The following is a 15,976-nucleotide window of genomic DNA, read 5'->3' as shown; positions in this document are numbered from 1 at the left end:
TTGGTCAGGTGACCCCAAGAGGGACATAGAACAAGGGGTTCCGTGAGCAGGAGTCTCACAAAATGGGATCAGCCCTTAAGTAGCTTTTCAGATTCCTGCCTCCTGCCTACGGACTTTCACTATGCCCCTGACCTCTCCTTTTTCCTAACATAGAACTTGGTTTTCCTTAAATGCCCACTTCACTTTATCCCCCCAGTGCATAAACTTTGTCTTTTTCTTACTAAGCTCTGATTAGCTTGTATGAGCTCTATCACCCACACTCTTGAAATATATCTGGAAAGTACCGGAAATGAACTGGGGGATCCTGGCCTCCCTAAACTGGGATTGGCTCTGAAAGCCCTACAGCAACCTGTTGCCACCTCCACCTATTGCTGCCAGAGTGGTGGAACCACTGATGGGCTTTCAGGGCATACTTGCACTTGAAGCCTTTCCCATACTAGGGGCAGGCGAAGGGGCAGCTGTGCCAGTGGATTCACTGGTGACTTAGGAAAGAAGAGCAGCTAAAGCTGAGACCATAGTCAGGACAGGGATAGGGCTTCTCACCTGTGTGTGTGCGCCTGTGAGAGGTGTAGGCAAAACAGAGGCTGCAGGAGGGACATTTGTAGGGCTTCTTGCCTTTGTGCTTGTGCTGGTGGATGACCAGCAGGTAGGGGTAAGTGAAGTGACTATTGCAGTCTGGGCATGGGTAGGACTTCTCCCCAGTGTGAGCCCGCCTGTGGATGGCCAGGGAACCCCTCTGGCAGAAGTGGCACCCATAGTCGAGGGCTTTCACCTGTGTGGATGAACTGATGCTGAAGCAAGTACTTGCGCTGGGAGAAACAGGCCTGGCACTGGACACAGAAGAAGAGCCACTCCCCAGAATGGACCTGCTGGTGGCTGGTCAGGAGGCAAGGGCAGCTGAAGTTGCAGCCGCATTCTGGGCAAGGGTGGGATGGTCTACAGGTTAGTGTCTCCTTGAGCCAAGGTTTAATGGGGCTTTGCCTTGGGTCACTGCAGAGTTCCAGGCAGGCACCTTCAGGACAGGAGCCAAGTGGAAAGTTGGCTGGCAACCACTCCTTCAGAAACATGTCTTCATGTTTCACTTTTTTTTGGTTTGGACTCTGCTTTAGCCTTTCTTTCTCTTCATTCTCATCCCCGGATCCTGAGATAGGGAAAAAGATAAAACCTGAAACTTAGCAGTATGTTCCAGAACATATCCTGCCTTGGAAAACAGCATGAATGGCTGAGAATGGGGTCCCCAGGGAGGATAGCTTGATGATGGAGGTTTCAATGAGCCCTGAAAGCTAACCATTGCCTAGAGGTTAAAACAGGAAGGCCGTGAACATTGGAGATAATGAAAGAGGAGTCACTAATATTAAGCACCTATTCTAAGTCAGGTATTCAGAAGAGTGATAGTCCCAGCCCTCAAGGAGCTTACAATCTGAATCTGTGTATGGTCCTTTTGCAGAAGAGCCATTAAATGACCTTCCTTGGTGCAATTCAAGGCCATCACCAAAACATCTATGCTTGGTTAGCCAGCGTTGTGGCAGGTGCCTGTAGTCCCAGCTACTTGGGAGGCTGAGGCAAGAGAATCACTTAAGCCCAAGAGTTGGAGGTTACTGTGAGCTGTGACGCCACAGCACTCTACCAAGGATGACATAGTGAGACTGTCTCAAAAAAAATCTATACTTGGACTGCACACCAGGTTCCATGGAAAGACTTCCTACAACATTTATTGTAACATCAAGGCTGCAGGAAAAACATTTTGTCTTCATTATATTTTATTTTTGTCTTCATTTTAAAATATAATGAATGGCATTATCTACTACACTATGATTCATATAGTGAGATTCCAAGACAAAACATTTGGCTTCATTTTATCACACACAAAAAATGAAATTACATGTTTTTTTCCTTTTACTTTCTGGGAAGCTCAGACTCCATTTCTGTTCAACTGGGTTTTTTTATTTATCTATTTATCTATTTATTTTTTGAGACAGAATCTCACTATGTTGCCCTCAGTAGAGTGCTGTGGCATCACAGCTCACAGCAACCTCAAACTCTTGGGCTTAAGTGATTCTCTTGCCTCAGCCTCCCGAGTAGCTGGGACTACAGGTGCCCTCCACAACTCCCAGCTATTTTTTTGGTTGCAGTTGTCATTGTTGTCTAAGAACAGGCCCTGGCTGAGCTCAAACCCGCCAGCTTTGGTGTATATGACTGGTGCCCTACTCACTGAGCCACAGGCAGCAAGCCTCAACTTGGGTTTTCCATTATGATTAATTGGCTTTATGGATCCGAATTTAGCTGTTCTCTTCAGTTATTTTGCAGTGAGATAAGGTGCAGGGAGCCACAATCGGGCTCTGGAGGGGTAAGTGTGTGCTGACGGTCAGAGCTGGAGGGTGGGGGTCGAGGTTTCTCAAAAGCCACATACTGAGTTTGAAATGTAGTACCTGTTACCTTTCTCTTGCTTCTGCTGACAGCAGCTGAGCTCTCACCTGTTAGATCTTGGGCTTTCAGACTCCAAGCCTCTACCTCTCCTTCCATCCAACAGACAAAAGCAAGTTTGGGGCCTGAAAATCCTGCGAAGAAGAAACATTGGGCTCAGCTGAGAATATAGAAGGGAAGAATGAGACTGCTGCCTCAGTGCCCCACTTCCAGCCCACTCACCCCTGGAGGCACTCTACATCCCACAGAACACTGAGGGTACTGGCCCAAGGCCCTGACCCCGCGTGCCCAGGTGGCTATAGGTCTACCATATCAGGTCATGGTAGTGAAGGACCCAGTGGTGCCCTGACGCCATTTTGGGCTTTTGGGCTTTTATCCTCCATTTTTAGAAAACCTGAAAGTTCCTAGTTTCATTTCTTAGTAAATCACACCCCTCCCTATCTCCCGGAGTGTGTCGGCCCCCCAGCCATTAAGATTGGTGGGACCCAATCAGCTTTAAACTCTAGTATAGGCATAAGAAATAACCAATCCAAGGGCCACACTTTGCTTCCCACACCTCTCACCCCATGTCCCCCTCATAAAAACCCAGCAGTGTCTGGGAGTGCCAACAGCCCAGGCTCCAGCTTGAATAAATGCCCTCGTGATTGCATTGGTGTTTGCTGCTCTTGTATGGTCATTGGGAACCCCGAATCTCAGCTGCAGATACCCCCACTCCTCAGGGAAGAAGTATAGGCCACTTTCGCAAAGCTCACAGCCTCCTACCTTTTTTTTTTCTGAGTCAGAGTTTCAAGCTGTTGCCCCAAGTAGCGTGCCCTGGCATCATAGCTCACAGCTACCTCCAACTCCAGCTCAAGTGATCCTCTTGCCTCACTTTTTCTATTTTTAGTAGCAATGGAGGGGTCTCACTTTTGTTCTAACTGGTCTCCAAGGGGTGAGCTCAAGTAATTCACCTGCATCCACCTCCCAGAGTGCTAAGATTATAGGATTACAGGAGTGAGCCACTGCTTCCGGCCAGCTTCCCGCCTTTTTTCCCTCCACTGCTAGGCCTGACTTCCCTGGGCACATCCCCCAGGAGCAGACCCATAGAAAATCCCCTCTGTGGCTTGGCGCTCATAGCTCAGTGATTAGGACGCTGGCCACATGCACTGGGGCTGGTGCGTTTGTTCTCGGCCCAAGCCTGCTGAAACAATGACAACAATAACAACAACAACAAAAAAAAAATAGCCGGGCGTTGTGGCGGGCACCTATAGTCCCAGCTACTTGGGAGGCTGAGGCAAGCGAATCGCTTGAGCCTAAGAGTTTGAGGTTGCTGTGAACTGTGACGCCACCAAGGGCGACATAGTGAGACTGTATCAAAAAGAAAACCCCCCTCCGTGGTTGGCAAAGAGAGGCTTTTGGGATACGTGGAAATGCTGTCTTTCCTCAGAAAAGTTCTTAACGGACCCTGATCCTGCACTTAACCGAAATGGCGTCTTTCTGGCATCAACATCCTTTGCTTTTACTCTGCCCTTACAACATCCCGGGGGAGGAGAAAAAAAAAAACAGACGGGAGGTTGGGCCCCACATGCGTTGATTGGATGGGACTGGAAGGCAGGGGAAGAAGGAAAGCTGTGATTGGTCTTTCCAGAGCGGCCTGTTTGAAAGGCTGAGGATGAAGGGACAGCTGATATGAAAGTTGCTGCAGTTGAGGGGCCTTGGCGTCTCTTCTGACTCGCTTTTCACCGACCACCACCCTAGGGAGAGAGGTTCTAACCGGTTGACGCTGCTCCGTTCTGCTACTTAAGTGGGACCTTACGGGCAGATTCAAATGTCCCGGGGCTTCAAGGTGAGTAAAAACTGAAGGGCAAAGACCGAGGCGGGTTCTGGACGAGAGAGACCGCCGGTTCCAACTCTGTACCCTCTGCACTCACGGCGAGCCCAGCCCTGGGTGGCTGCTGCCCAGCATTTGAGTTTGGCCATTGCCCCAGATCACAGATGTCTTCTCTTTTAGAAATGCAGAGGGCCCGGTGACTGCCCGCGGGATTCAAAGTCATCTGTTTTCCGGTTCAGTTAAGTGCTTAGTGTAAGCCCCTGCACAAATTAATTAGTTATTATTGTAATTATTACCATCTATGTTCCTTCTCAACCAGAAAACTTGTATTCAAATTGCAGCTGATAGCACTTTGGGAGGCCGAGGCAGGTGGATTGCCTGAGCTCAGGAGTTCGAGACAAGCCTGAGCAAAAGCGAGATCCCCGTCTCTAAAAAAAAATAGCTGGCTGGCGGCGCCTGTGGCTCAGTGAGTAGGGCGCCAGTCCCATGTGCCGAGAGGTGGCGGGTTCAAACCCAGCCCCGGCCAAACTGCAACAAAAAAATGGCCGGGCGTTGTGGCGGGCGCCTGTAGTCCCAGCTGCTCGGGAGGCTGAGGCAAAAGAATCGCGTAAGCCCAGGAGTTGGAAGTTGCTGTGAGCCGTGTGACGCCACGGCACTCTACCCGAGGGTGGTACAGTGAGACTCTGTCTCTACAAAAAAAAAAAAAAAAATAGCTGGCTGTTGTGGCGGGCACCTGGAATCCCAGTTACTTGGGAAACTGAATCAAGTGGATGGCTTGAGCCTAAGAATTTGAGGTTGCTGTGAGTTATTTGGCCACGCACTCCACTACCGAGGGTGACAGAATGATACTGTGTCTGAAAAAAAACAAAAAACAAATTGCAGCTGATAAAACTGAGAAACGAATCGGATTTTTTTTTTTTTTTTTTTTGCAGAGTCTCACTTTGTCGCCGCCGGTAGAGTGCTCTTACGTCATAGCTCACAGCAACCTCAGACTCCTGGGCTCAAGCCATTCTCTTCTCTCAGCCTCCCAAGTAGCTGAGACTACAGGCGCCGGCTTATTTTTAGAGGCAGGCTCTCGATGTAGCTTCGGCTGGTCTCCCAACTCATGACCTCAGGTGATGTGCCTGCCTGGGCCTCCCAGAGTGGTGGGATTACAGGCGTGAGCCACAGCTCTTGGCCCTGATCATCTAAGACTGGTTTTTCCCCAACCAATACTTTCCAACCAAGTATTCATAGAAGCAGTGGAAGAAAGTTCTAGATGTGTAACAAAGAGCTGCCCATCCCCACAGTGAAATCATTTTGAGGACATAACTTTAAAGTTCACATGAATTTGCATTCTATTTCATAATATAACCAAATTCAAAAGTAAGTTTTCAAGTAATGGACGCTTACGCTACTGGTGTATAAGTTGGTGCAACCACTTAGAAAAACTAACCGTATCCATTAAAGTTGGAATAAATTCATACTCTATAACCCAGGTATTCCGTTCCTAGATGCGTACTCAACAGAAATGCATATGTTTACTCCAAGATATGTACTCAGATGTTCTCAGCAGCACTAGTTGCATAGCCAAAGACTGGAAACTCCACAACTGTAAATGGATCAATAAATTACAGGATATTCATTAAATGGAATTCTATTCAGAAATGAGAATAAATGATCTACACTACACTACATGTATAATATGGATGAATCTTGGAGCAAAAGAAGCTAGTCACAAAATAGTATGTAATATATGATTCCAAGAGATTGCCAGACGCAGAGAGGAGTAAACACTTTTCCATACTCAGGGACTTCTTGATTCGCATGAATTCCAGCAGTGCAGAGTTAGCGTCTACTCTGTAAGCCCTGGATTAGGCCCTGTGGCTGCAGGAAAAACTCAAAAATGGAAGTCTGAGCTTTGATCTCTAGCAGGAGGAAGAACTGATGGAAAAGCTCCTGAGGGAGACTCATAAAGGTGAGGAACCTGAGAATAAGAATGAATGTAGAATACCTCTGGGGCCATGTGCTGTGGTTCACACCCAGAATCCTTGCACTTTGGGAAGCTGGGGCAGAAGGATTACTTGAGGCCAGGAGTTCAAGACCAGCCTGGGCAACATAGAAAGATGCCATCTCTAAAAATAAAGAAAAACCCATCTGGGTACCTCCAGTGTTAACCACATGTGCTTCAGGAGCCAAACCTATGAGAATGAGTCCCTCAGGAGTAGGACTAGATCTCCTCTGTCTTTAAACTAGGTTCTGGACTGAAAACAATTAGAACCTTGACCTTGATTCCCACTGAGAGACTAGTGAATATTACAGTTCTGTGTATTCATGACTCCTCCACTCTCCAGAACACAAAAAACTGGAAACTGAAAAAAAAATATATGATTTCATTTATGTAAAATATAAAAACAAGCAAACCTAATCCAAGCTATTAAAAATCAGGATAGTAGGCTGGGTGCAGTAGCTCATGCCAATATCCGATTGCTTGAGCTCAGGATTTCAAGACCACCTGGGCAAGAGCAAGACCCCATCTCTAAAAATAACCGGGCACGGGAGGTGGGGGGGCGCGGGGGGGGTGTGCCTGTGGCTCAGTGAGTAGGGCACCGGTCCCATATGCCGAGGGTGGCGGGTTCAAACCCAGCCCAGGCCAAACTGCAACAACAACAAAAAAAAAATAGCCGGGCATTGTGGCGGGCGCCTGTAGTCCCAGCTGCTCGGGAAGCTGAGGCAAGAGAATCGCGTAAGCCCAAGAGTTAGAGGTTGCTGTGAGCCATGTGACGCCATGGCACTCTACCCAAGGGCGGTACTTTGAGATTCTGTCTCTACAAAAAAAATAATAAATAAAAATAACCGGGCATTTTGGCAGTTCTCTGTAATCTCAGCTACTTGGGAGGCTGAGGCAAGAAAATCGCTTATGCCCAAGAGTTTGAGGTTGCTGTGAGCTATGACACCATAGCACTCAACCCCAGGGCGACTGAATGAGACTGTCTCAAAAAAACAAAAGAAAGAAAAGAAATCAGGATAGTGGATTACTTTAATGCTTCTAGGATGCTGATAATATTGTTTTTCTTTTTGTTTGTTTGTTTGTTTTAAGGCAGTCTCACTTTGTAGCCCTGGGTAAAGTACCATAGCATCATAGCTCACAGCAACCTCCAACTCTTGGGCTTGAGCAATCCTCTTGCATCCCCCGTAGCTGCAACTACAGGTGTGTGCCACTACACCCAGGTAGTTTTCTATTTTTAGTAGAGACAAAGTCTTACCCTTGCTCAAGCTGGTCTGGAACTCCTGAGCTCAGGCTGTCTCCCATGTTGGCCTCCCAGAGTGCTACGATTACAAGGGCGATCTGCCTCTCCTGGCCCCAATATTCGGTTTCTTCATCTAGATAATGGTTGCTCAGTTATGTTCCGTTTGAAAATTTATTGAGCTGGACTCGGTGCCCATAGCTCAGCGGTTAGGGTGTCAGGTTCCAGGCTGGTGGGTTGGAACCTGGTCTGGGCCTGCTAAAAACAATGACAAATACAACAACAGCAAAAAAGAAAATTTATTGAGCTGGACATTAAAGTGAGTCTATCTTTATGTATATTATGTTTCAATTTAAAAGTATCCTCCTCCTTTTTTTTTTTTTTTTGAGACAGAGTCTCACTATGTTGCCCTTGGTAGAGTGTTGTGCTGTCACAGCTCACAGCAACATCAAACTCTTGGGCTTAAACAATTCTTTTGCCTCAGGCTCCCAAGTAGCTGGGACTACAGGCGCCCGCCACAACACCCAGCTATTTTTTGGTTGTAGTTGTTATTGTTGTTTAGCAGGCCCGGGCCAGGTTTGAACCCACCAGCCCTGGTGTATGTGGCCGGGGCCCTATCCACTGAGCTACAGGCCCCGAACCTGACAGTTTCTTTTACCTTTCCTGACATAGTTTATGTATATAGAAGTATATGTATTTTTTTTGTTTGTTTGTTTTTGTTTTGAGACAGTCTCACTTTGTTGCCCTGGGTAGAGTACCATGGAGTCATAGCTCACAACAACCTCAAACTCCTGGGCTCAAGCAATTCACTTGCCTCAGCCTCCCAAATAGCTGGGACTATAGGCATCTGCCACAATGCCTGCCTATTTTTTAGAGACAAGGTCTTGCTCTTGCTCAGGCTGGTCTTGAACTCCTGAGCTCAAGTAATCTACCTGCCTCGGCCTCCCAGAGTGCTGGGATTTATCTGTTCTTTTCTTCTTTTCACAAGTAGTATACTAAATATGCTGTTTACTTTACTTTTTTTCCCCACTTATATCTTGCAGCACATAAGATCTGTTTTTAATAATGTTTGCATAATATTCCATTGCATGGATGAAACAATTTATTTAACCCATTTTCTATTAATTACATTTTGGGATTGTTCAATTAGTTTGTTTCCAGGTATACTATTATAAACAGCTGCAGTCACATTTTATTTGTTTCATTATTATTATTATTATTTTATTTATTTATTTTTTTTTTTTTGCAGTTTTTGGCTGGGGCTGGGTTTGAACCCACCACCTCTGGCATATGGGGCCAGCACCCTTCCCCTTTGAGCCACAGGTGCCGTCCTGCAGTCACATTTTTATTATTTATTTATTTGTTTGAGACAGAGTCTCATTCTATTGCCCTGAGGTCAAGTGCCTTGGCACCATAGCTCACAGCAACCTCAGACTCTTGGGCTCAAATGATCCTCTTGCCTCAGCCTCCTAAGTAGCTGAGATACAACGCCCAGCTAGTTCCTCTATTTTTAATAGAGATGATGTCTCACTCTTGCTCAGGTTGGTCTTGAACTCCTGAGCTTAAGCAATCCATCTGCCTAAACCTCCCAGAGTGCTAACATTATAGGTGTGAGCCACCGCACCCAACAAAGCAGTCAGATCTTTAGAAATACAGTTGACCGTGGGCAGGGCCTGTGGCTCACTGAGTAGGGCACTCGCCCCATATATCGAGGGTGGAGGGTTCGAACCTGGCCCCAGCCAAACTGCAACAAAAAAATAGCTGGGCATTGTAGTCCCAGCTACCTGGGAGGCTGAGGGAAGAGAATCAATTGCCTAAGCCCAAGAGCTGGAGGTTGCTGTGAGCTGTGATGCCATAGCACTCTACCGAGGGTGACAAAGTGAGACTGTCTCTAAGAAAAAAAAGAAATAGAAATACGATTGACCCTTTAACAACATGGGTTTGAACTAAACAGGGTCCACTTATAAAAATATTTTTTTCAATAAATGTATCGGAAGATTTTTTTTGAGATCTGTGACAATTTGAAAAAACAGATGAACCAGCTTGGTGTCTAGCTCAGTGGCTAGGGCACCGACCACATACACTGGGGCTGGCCATTTTGAACCCAGCCCTGTCCTCCAAACAACCATGACAACTACAACAACAACCAAATAGCCGGGTGTTGTGGTGGGTGCCTGTAGTCCCAGCTACTCTGGAGGCTGAGGCAAGAGAATCGCTTAAGCCCAAGAGTTTGAGGTTGCTGTGAGCTGTGACTCAACGGCACTCTACCAAGGGCAACATAGTCAGACTGTCTCAAAAAAAAAAAGGTTCTGTGCCTGTACCACAGTGGTTACAGCACCAGCCACATGCACCGCCACATACACGGAGGCTGGTGGATTCAAACCCAGCCCGGGCCAGCTAAAACAACAATGACAACTACAACAAAAAATAGCTGGGCGTTGTGGCAGGCACCTGTAGTCCCATCTGCTTGGGAGGCTGAGGCAAGAGAATCGCTTAGGCCCAAGAGTTTGTGGTTGCTGTGAGCTGTGACACCATGGCACAGTACTGAGGGTGACATAGTGATTCTCTGTCTCAAAAAAAAAAAAAAAAAAAATCAGATGGACCATGTAGCCTAGAAATATTGAAAAAGTTAAGAAAAAGTCATATCAGGTGGCGCCTGTGGCTCAGGGAGTAGGGCGCTGGTCCCATATGCCGGAGGTGGCGGGTTCAAACCCAGCCCCTGCCAAAAACCACAAAAAAAAAAAGAAAGAAAAAGTCATGTCATGAATATGTGAAAAATATATATATAGACACTGGTCTGTTTTATCATTGACTACCATAAAATATATTCAAATATATCATTAAAAGTTTTTGTTGTTGTTGTTGTTGTTTTTGGCTCAGCGCCTATAGCTCAGGTGGCTAGGGTGCCAGCCACATACACTAGAGCTGGCAGGTTAGAATCCAGCCCGGGCCAAAAAAATAGCTGGGTGTTGTGGCGGGCGCCTGTAGTCCCTGCTACTTGGGAGACTGAGGCAAGAAAATCGTTTAAGCCCAGGAGTTTGAGGTTGTTGTGAGCTGTGTCATCATGGCACTCCACCCAGGGCGACAGCTTGAGACTCTGTCTCAGAAAACAGACAGAGGTTTTTGGTTTTTTTTTTTGAGACAGAATCTCACTTTATCGCCCTTCGTAGAGTGCTATGGCATCACAGCTCACAACTACCTCCCACTCCTGGGCTTAGGCGATTCTCTTGCCTCAGCCTCCCGAGTACCTGGGACTACATATGCCCGCCACAACGCCCAGCTGTTGTTTTGTTGCAGTTTGGCCAGGGTGGGTTCAAATCCACCACCCTGGGTACCTGGGGTTGGTGCCCTACCGCTGACCCACAGGCGCCACCCCTCGTTAAAAGTTTTAAAAAGCTTTTTGAGAGAGGATCTTGCTGTGTTGCCCAGGCTGTCATAAAATGTTAAAAATTTATCAAAACAGGGCCAGGTGTGGTGGCTCACATCTATAACCTAGGACTCTGGGAGGCTAAGGTGGGTGGATTGCCTAAGCTCACAGGTTCAAAAGCAGCCAGAGCAACAAGACCTTTTCTCTAAAAATAGCCGGGCATTGTGGCAGTTGTCTGTAGTCCCAGCTACTTTGGAGCCTGAGGCAAGAGAATCACTTGAGCCCAGGAGTTTGAGTTGCTGTGAACTATGATGCCAAGGAACTCTACCAAGTGCCACAAAGTGGGACTCTGTCTCCAAAAAAAAAGAAAGAAAAATTATCAAAAACTTACACACAAAAACACAAACCATACATTACACCATTTTCAGTACAGAGAAACGTAAAGTTGAATTGCTTAATATGTACTGTAAATTGAGGTCCACAGCTGCAGTTGCCCACAATTTTGAGGTAAGTAAATCCAGTGTAAGGACCATTTGTTTGCGACAGTATTGAAAAACAGCCCTCGAAATTGAGATGGAATCAACCCAAAGAATGACTCAGACAGGTCCAGCTTGGCAAGTTAAATGTGTTTCTTAGAGCTTGCTCACGCAGGGTGCTCACTCCTGGATGACACAGGAATTCTCCCAAGAGTAAGATCCAGCGTACCCATGGTGTCCCCTTAAATCCCTTCCCAGTGTGTGATGCAGAGCTCTTTTATTGTCATCATATGTTCATACTGAAACAAATTAAGCATGCACAGTACGATCATGTGCCTTCATACAACCCATGTTATGTTAATATTATAATTTTCTGTTAGGCAGAGATTTTAGTTTTATAATTAGCTAAAGGGTACTATAGCAGTGGTCTCCAAACTTTTTGGCACCAGGGACTAGTCTTTTATGGAAGACAGTTTTTCCATGGACTGGGGGCAGGCTGAGGGATGATTTCAGGATGATTCAAGTGCTTTACATTTATTGTGCACTTTATTTCTATTATTATTACATTATAATGTATAATGAAATAATTATACTACTCATCATATGCAGGCGCAGCTTAATTGTCTCTTAACTAATAGGGTTTTGTTATGAGTCTGCAAGCAATTGATTTATTATTACGTCTATTCAGTCAGCCTCTCTAATGATAACCTGTAAATACTCCCCAGTATTGGCAGCTGCTCCCCAGTGTTGGCATCACTGCCTCAGCTCTACCTCAGATTATCAGTCATTAGATTCTCATAAGAAGCACATAACCTAGATCCCTCATATGCAGTTTACAGTAAGGTTTGCACTCCTATGAAAATCTAATGCCACAACTGATCTGATAGGAGGCGGAGCTCAGGTGGTATTGCCAGTGATGGGAAGCAGCTGTAAATACAGATGAAACTTCTCTTTCTAGCCTGCTGCCAGGGGCTGGGCTCCCGCTGTGTGGCCCAGAGTCTCACTTTATTGCCCTCGGTAGAGTGCCATGGTGTTACAGCTCACAGCAACCTCCAACTCCTGGGCTTAGGCAATTCTCTTTCCTCAGCCTGCTGAGTAGCTGGGACTACAGGCACCTGCCAGAACGCCTGGCTATTTTTTTTGTTGCAGTTTGGCCAGGCCCGGGTTCGAACCTGCCACCCTCGGTGTATGGGGCCAGTGCCCTACCCACTGAGCCACAGGTGCCGCCCAGTTTTTCTGTTTTTAGTAGAGACAGGGTCTTGCTTTGCTCAAGCTGGTCTTGAACTCCTGAGCTCAGGCAATCTACCTGTCTTGGTCTCCTAAAGTGCTAGGATTATAGGCATGAGCCATCTCTTAAAACATTTGAAAAAAATTATTCATAATAGAGGAATGGAAATTAAAACTATATGATAGGGCGGCGCCTGTGGCTTAGTCAGTAGGGCGCCGGCCCCATATACTGAGGGTGACGGGTTCAAACCTGGCCCCGGCCAAACTGCAACCAAAAAATAGCCGGGCATTGTGGCGGGCGCCTGTAGTCCCAGCTACTTGGGAGGCTGAGGCAAGAGAATCGCTTAAGCCCAGGAGTTGGAGGTTGCTGTGATCTGTGTGAGGCCACGGCACTCTACCGAGGGCCATAAAGTGAGACTGTCTCTACAAAAAAAAAAAAACTATATGATAATATTTTCCACTGGTAGATGAACAAAAATCGAAAAGGAGAGATGACATTCCTGTCCAAGGTAATCCCACTCATCACTTTTATCTCCTCATCCTGCACCTACCACTGTCTGATATTGTCTTTCTTTTCCTTTATCCTCTAATCTTTGTGAAGCCAGGAACTTTGTATTTTCCACTGCTGCATCACCATCCCTAGAATATAACACATCATTTTGTGATTGTCCAAGATATTTGTGATTTTTCTTTTTTACTGGGACAGTGTCACTACATTGTGCAGGTTGGTCTTGAATTCCTGGACTCAGGCAACTCTTCCAAGGTTAACTGGGATTACAGGTGTGCGCCACCAGCCTGGCTCCAAGATATGTGTTAAATGGAATGAATGATACACTGTGTTATTAAAGGTGTAGGTAAAGAAGTCACTCTATACATGCCTGATTGGTGTGTAAGTTTATATGATGGAAAGTAATTTAGTCATAACAAAATTACAAATTCAGTGTTCTCTTTGAGCAATTTCCACTACTAAGAATATTCTATAGATAGCCTCACACTTGGGCATGGAGAGGTATGTAAAAAAGCATTCACTGGGCAGCCTCAGCAAGAATGAGACCCCTGTCTCAACAAATAATAGAAAAATTATCTGGGTGTGGTGGTACATGGCTGTAGTCCTGCCTACTTGGAAGGGTGAGGCAAAAGGATCTCTTGAGCCCAGGAGTTTGAGGGTGCAGTGAGCTATGGTAACGCCACTGTACTCTACACTGGGCAACATAGCAAGACGCTGTGTTCAAAAACAAAAATTTTCACTGGGGCAGTGTTTAACAAAGTAGAGGAACCACAATGTCTATAAAATGTTTATGTTGAGGTATAGCCATGCAATAGAATACTACATAGCTTGAAAAAGAGTGAAATGGCTATATATGTGCTGATATGGATCAATCTCTTATCAAGATATATTTGAAGACAAAAAAATCAAGGGACAAAATAGCATCTATAATATGCTATTTGTTTTAAAAGGGGAAGGGCTTATATACCTCTGTGTTTGCATATCCATAAAGTATCTCAGGATGTTATATAATAAATTGGTAACAATGGCTTTTAGGGAGGAGAACTTGAGACATGAAGGATAATGGTGGGGAAAAGATTTTATTTTACTGCCTACTTTTTTATTTGCATTTTTTGCAACCTTTCAAATTTTGTGCCATTTTATTTATATATATTTTTTGTTTGTTTGTTTGTTTATTTTTGAGACAGAGTTTCAAGCTGTCGCCCTGGGTAGAGTGCCATGACATCAAGCTCACAGCAACCTCCAACTCCTGGGCTTAAGCGATTCTCTTGCCTCAGCCTCCCAAGTAGCTGGGACCACAGGTGCCAGCCACAACACCCAGCTATTTTCTGGTTGTAGTTGTCATTGTTGTTTGGCAGGCCTGGGTTAGATTTGAACCCACCAGCTTTGGTGTATGTGACTGGCGCCCTAGCTGCTTGAGCTACAGGTGCTGAGCCATGTTATATATTATTTTTTGTTTTTAAAGAAATAACTTTCAAAACAATAAAAGCATCATTAGAGGAGATGGTGGTGATGTGTAACATGCTCAGGTGGCAGTGTGTATCAAGAGTTGGCCAAGAAGAGTGAGAGGGTCATGGAATGTAAGCAATGTTATTATTATTATTTTTTTTTTTTTTGAGACAGAGTCTCACTTTGTGCCAGGGCATTGTAGCTCACAGCAACCTCAAACTCTTGGGCTCAAGAGATCTTGCCTCAGCCTTCCAAGTAGCTGGGTCTACAGGACCCTGCCATAACGCCTGGCTATTTTTTTAGAGACGCGATTTTGCTCTTGCTCAGTCTGGTCTCAAACTCCTGAGGCAATCCACCTGCCTCTGCCTCCTGAAGTGCTTGGAACATAAGCATTCTAAGCATCACTGATGCATTCACTACTTTGGGCCTGGACTCTCAGGATTCTTCACCTCTCCCAGATACCCAGGAATCTGAAAACTGACCTAAATTCCTGAGTAACTCACCCTAGAGGTAGTACTCAGGCATTCTGATTCCTACAAAGGGAATGTTCGCTTAAGGAGTTAACCCATTAGTAGCTTAATAGTATTAGGCAATCTAAGTCATATCCACTTAAATACTGACAAGATCCAGTTGTTGGACCTGTCAGCCTGAGAATCACAACTTTGGCCATGACTACTAAGAATTGTTAGAGAGTTGTTGCCTGACCTCCTGAGAGCTAACTTGTGCTCCTCTATCAGCACCCTCTATTCTACCACTCCCACATTCAACTTTTATAAGAAAGAATTTTGTCTTGGATATGCTTAGTCTGAGTTACATCCAAGTGGAGATGGGAAGACAGAATAAGACCAAGGTGGAAGAAAGAAATTCAGGCTGAGATACGGACTTGGAAGTTATTACCATACAGTTGTTTTAAAGTCACAGAAGTGTGTATATGTGGCAGGGGGAGCTGTTACAAAGAAGATAAAGAGGATATCTTGCTGCAGTAAATTCATCCAGAAAAGGAATCTCATAAAGGACCTAAGGAGGATTAGTGTTTCCATATTCCCTAAAGATATATAAATAAATACTTATATTTGGTATTTGGGAATGTGAAACTAGAATTCTCAAGATCCTGTTATTCTTAAAATACTTAAAACATTCTTCATATGCTTTAGTCATTATTGTGGATGTCTAAAAGTTTTGTTTACTAAATAAATATTAAGTTTAGTATTATTACAAAGAACTGTAGCCTACAACAAATATTCAAACACTAGGAAATACCAGTGAACATTTTTTTTTTTTTTGAGACATAGTCTCACTTTGTCATCCTTGGTAGAGCGCCGTGGTGTCATTGTTCATAACAACCTCAAACTCTTGGGCTCAAGAGATCTCTTGCCTCAGACTCCCAAGTAGCTGGGACTTCAGGTGTCTGGCACAACACCTGGCTATTTTTAGAGAGGCAGTCTCACTCTGGCTCAGGCTGGTCTCCAACCTGTGAGCTCAGGCTAT

The 15,976-nt window shown here is 45.3% G+C and overlaps 1 protein-coding gene across 1 annotated transcript; it reads right to left on the bottom strand.

The window, feature by feature from the left end:
- Positions 1-250: 250 nt before the first annotated feature.
- Positions 251-4,383, bottom strand: ZNF785 (zinc finger protein 785). The gene is given in 4 exon segments (XM_053556633.1): positions 251-761; positions 763-1,141; positions 2,430-2,558; positions 4,335-4,383. Coding segments are annotated over 4 exon segments (1,068 nt in total).
- Positions 4,384-15,976: the final 11,593 nt, after the last annotated feature.

This window comes from Nycticebus coucang, chromosome 12 (assembly GCF_027406575.1).
Source record: "Nycticebus coucang isolate mNycCou1 chromosome 12, mNycCou1.pri, whole genome shotgun sequence".
Lineage (NCBI taxonomy): Eukaryota > Metazoa > Chordata > Mammalia > Primates > Lorisidae > Nycticebus > Nycticebus coucang.
The sequence above is the reverse complement of the archived record's forward strand: the minus strand, read 5'-3'. Positions and strand labels throughout refer to the sequence as shown.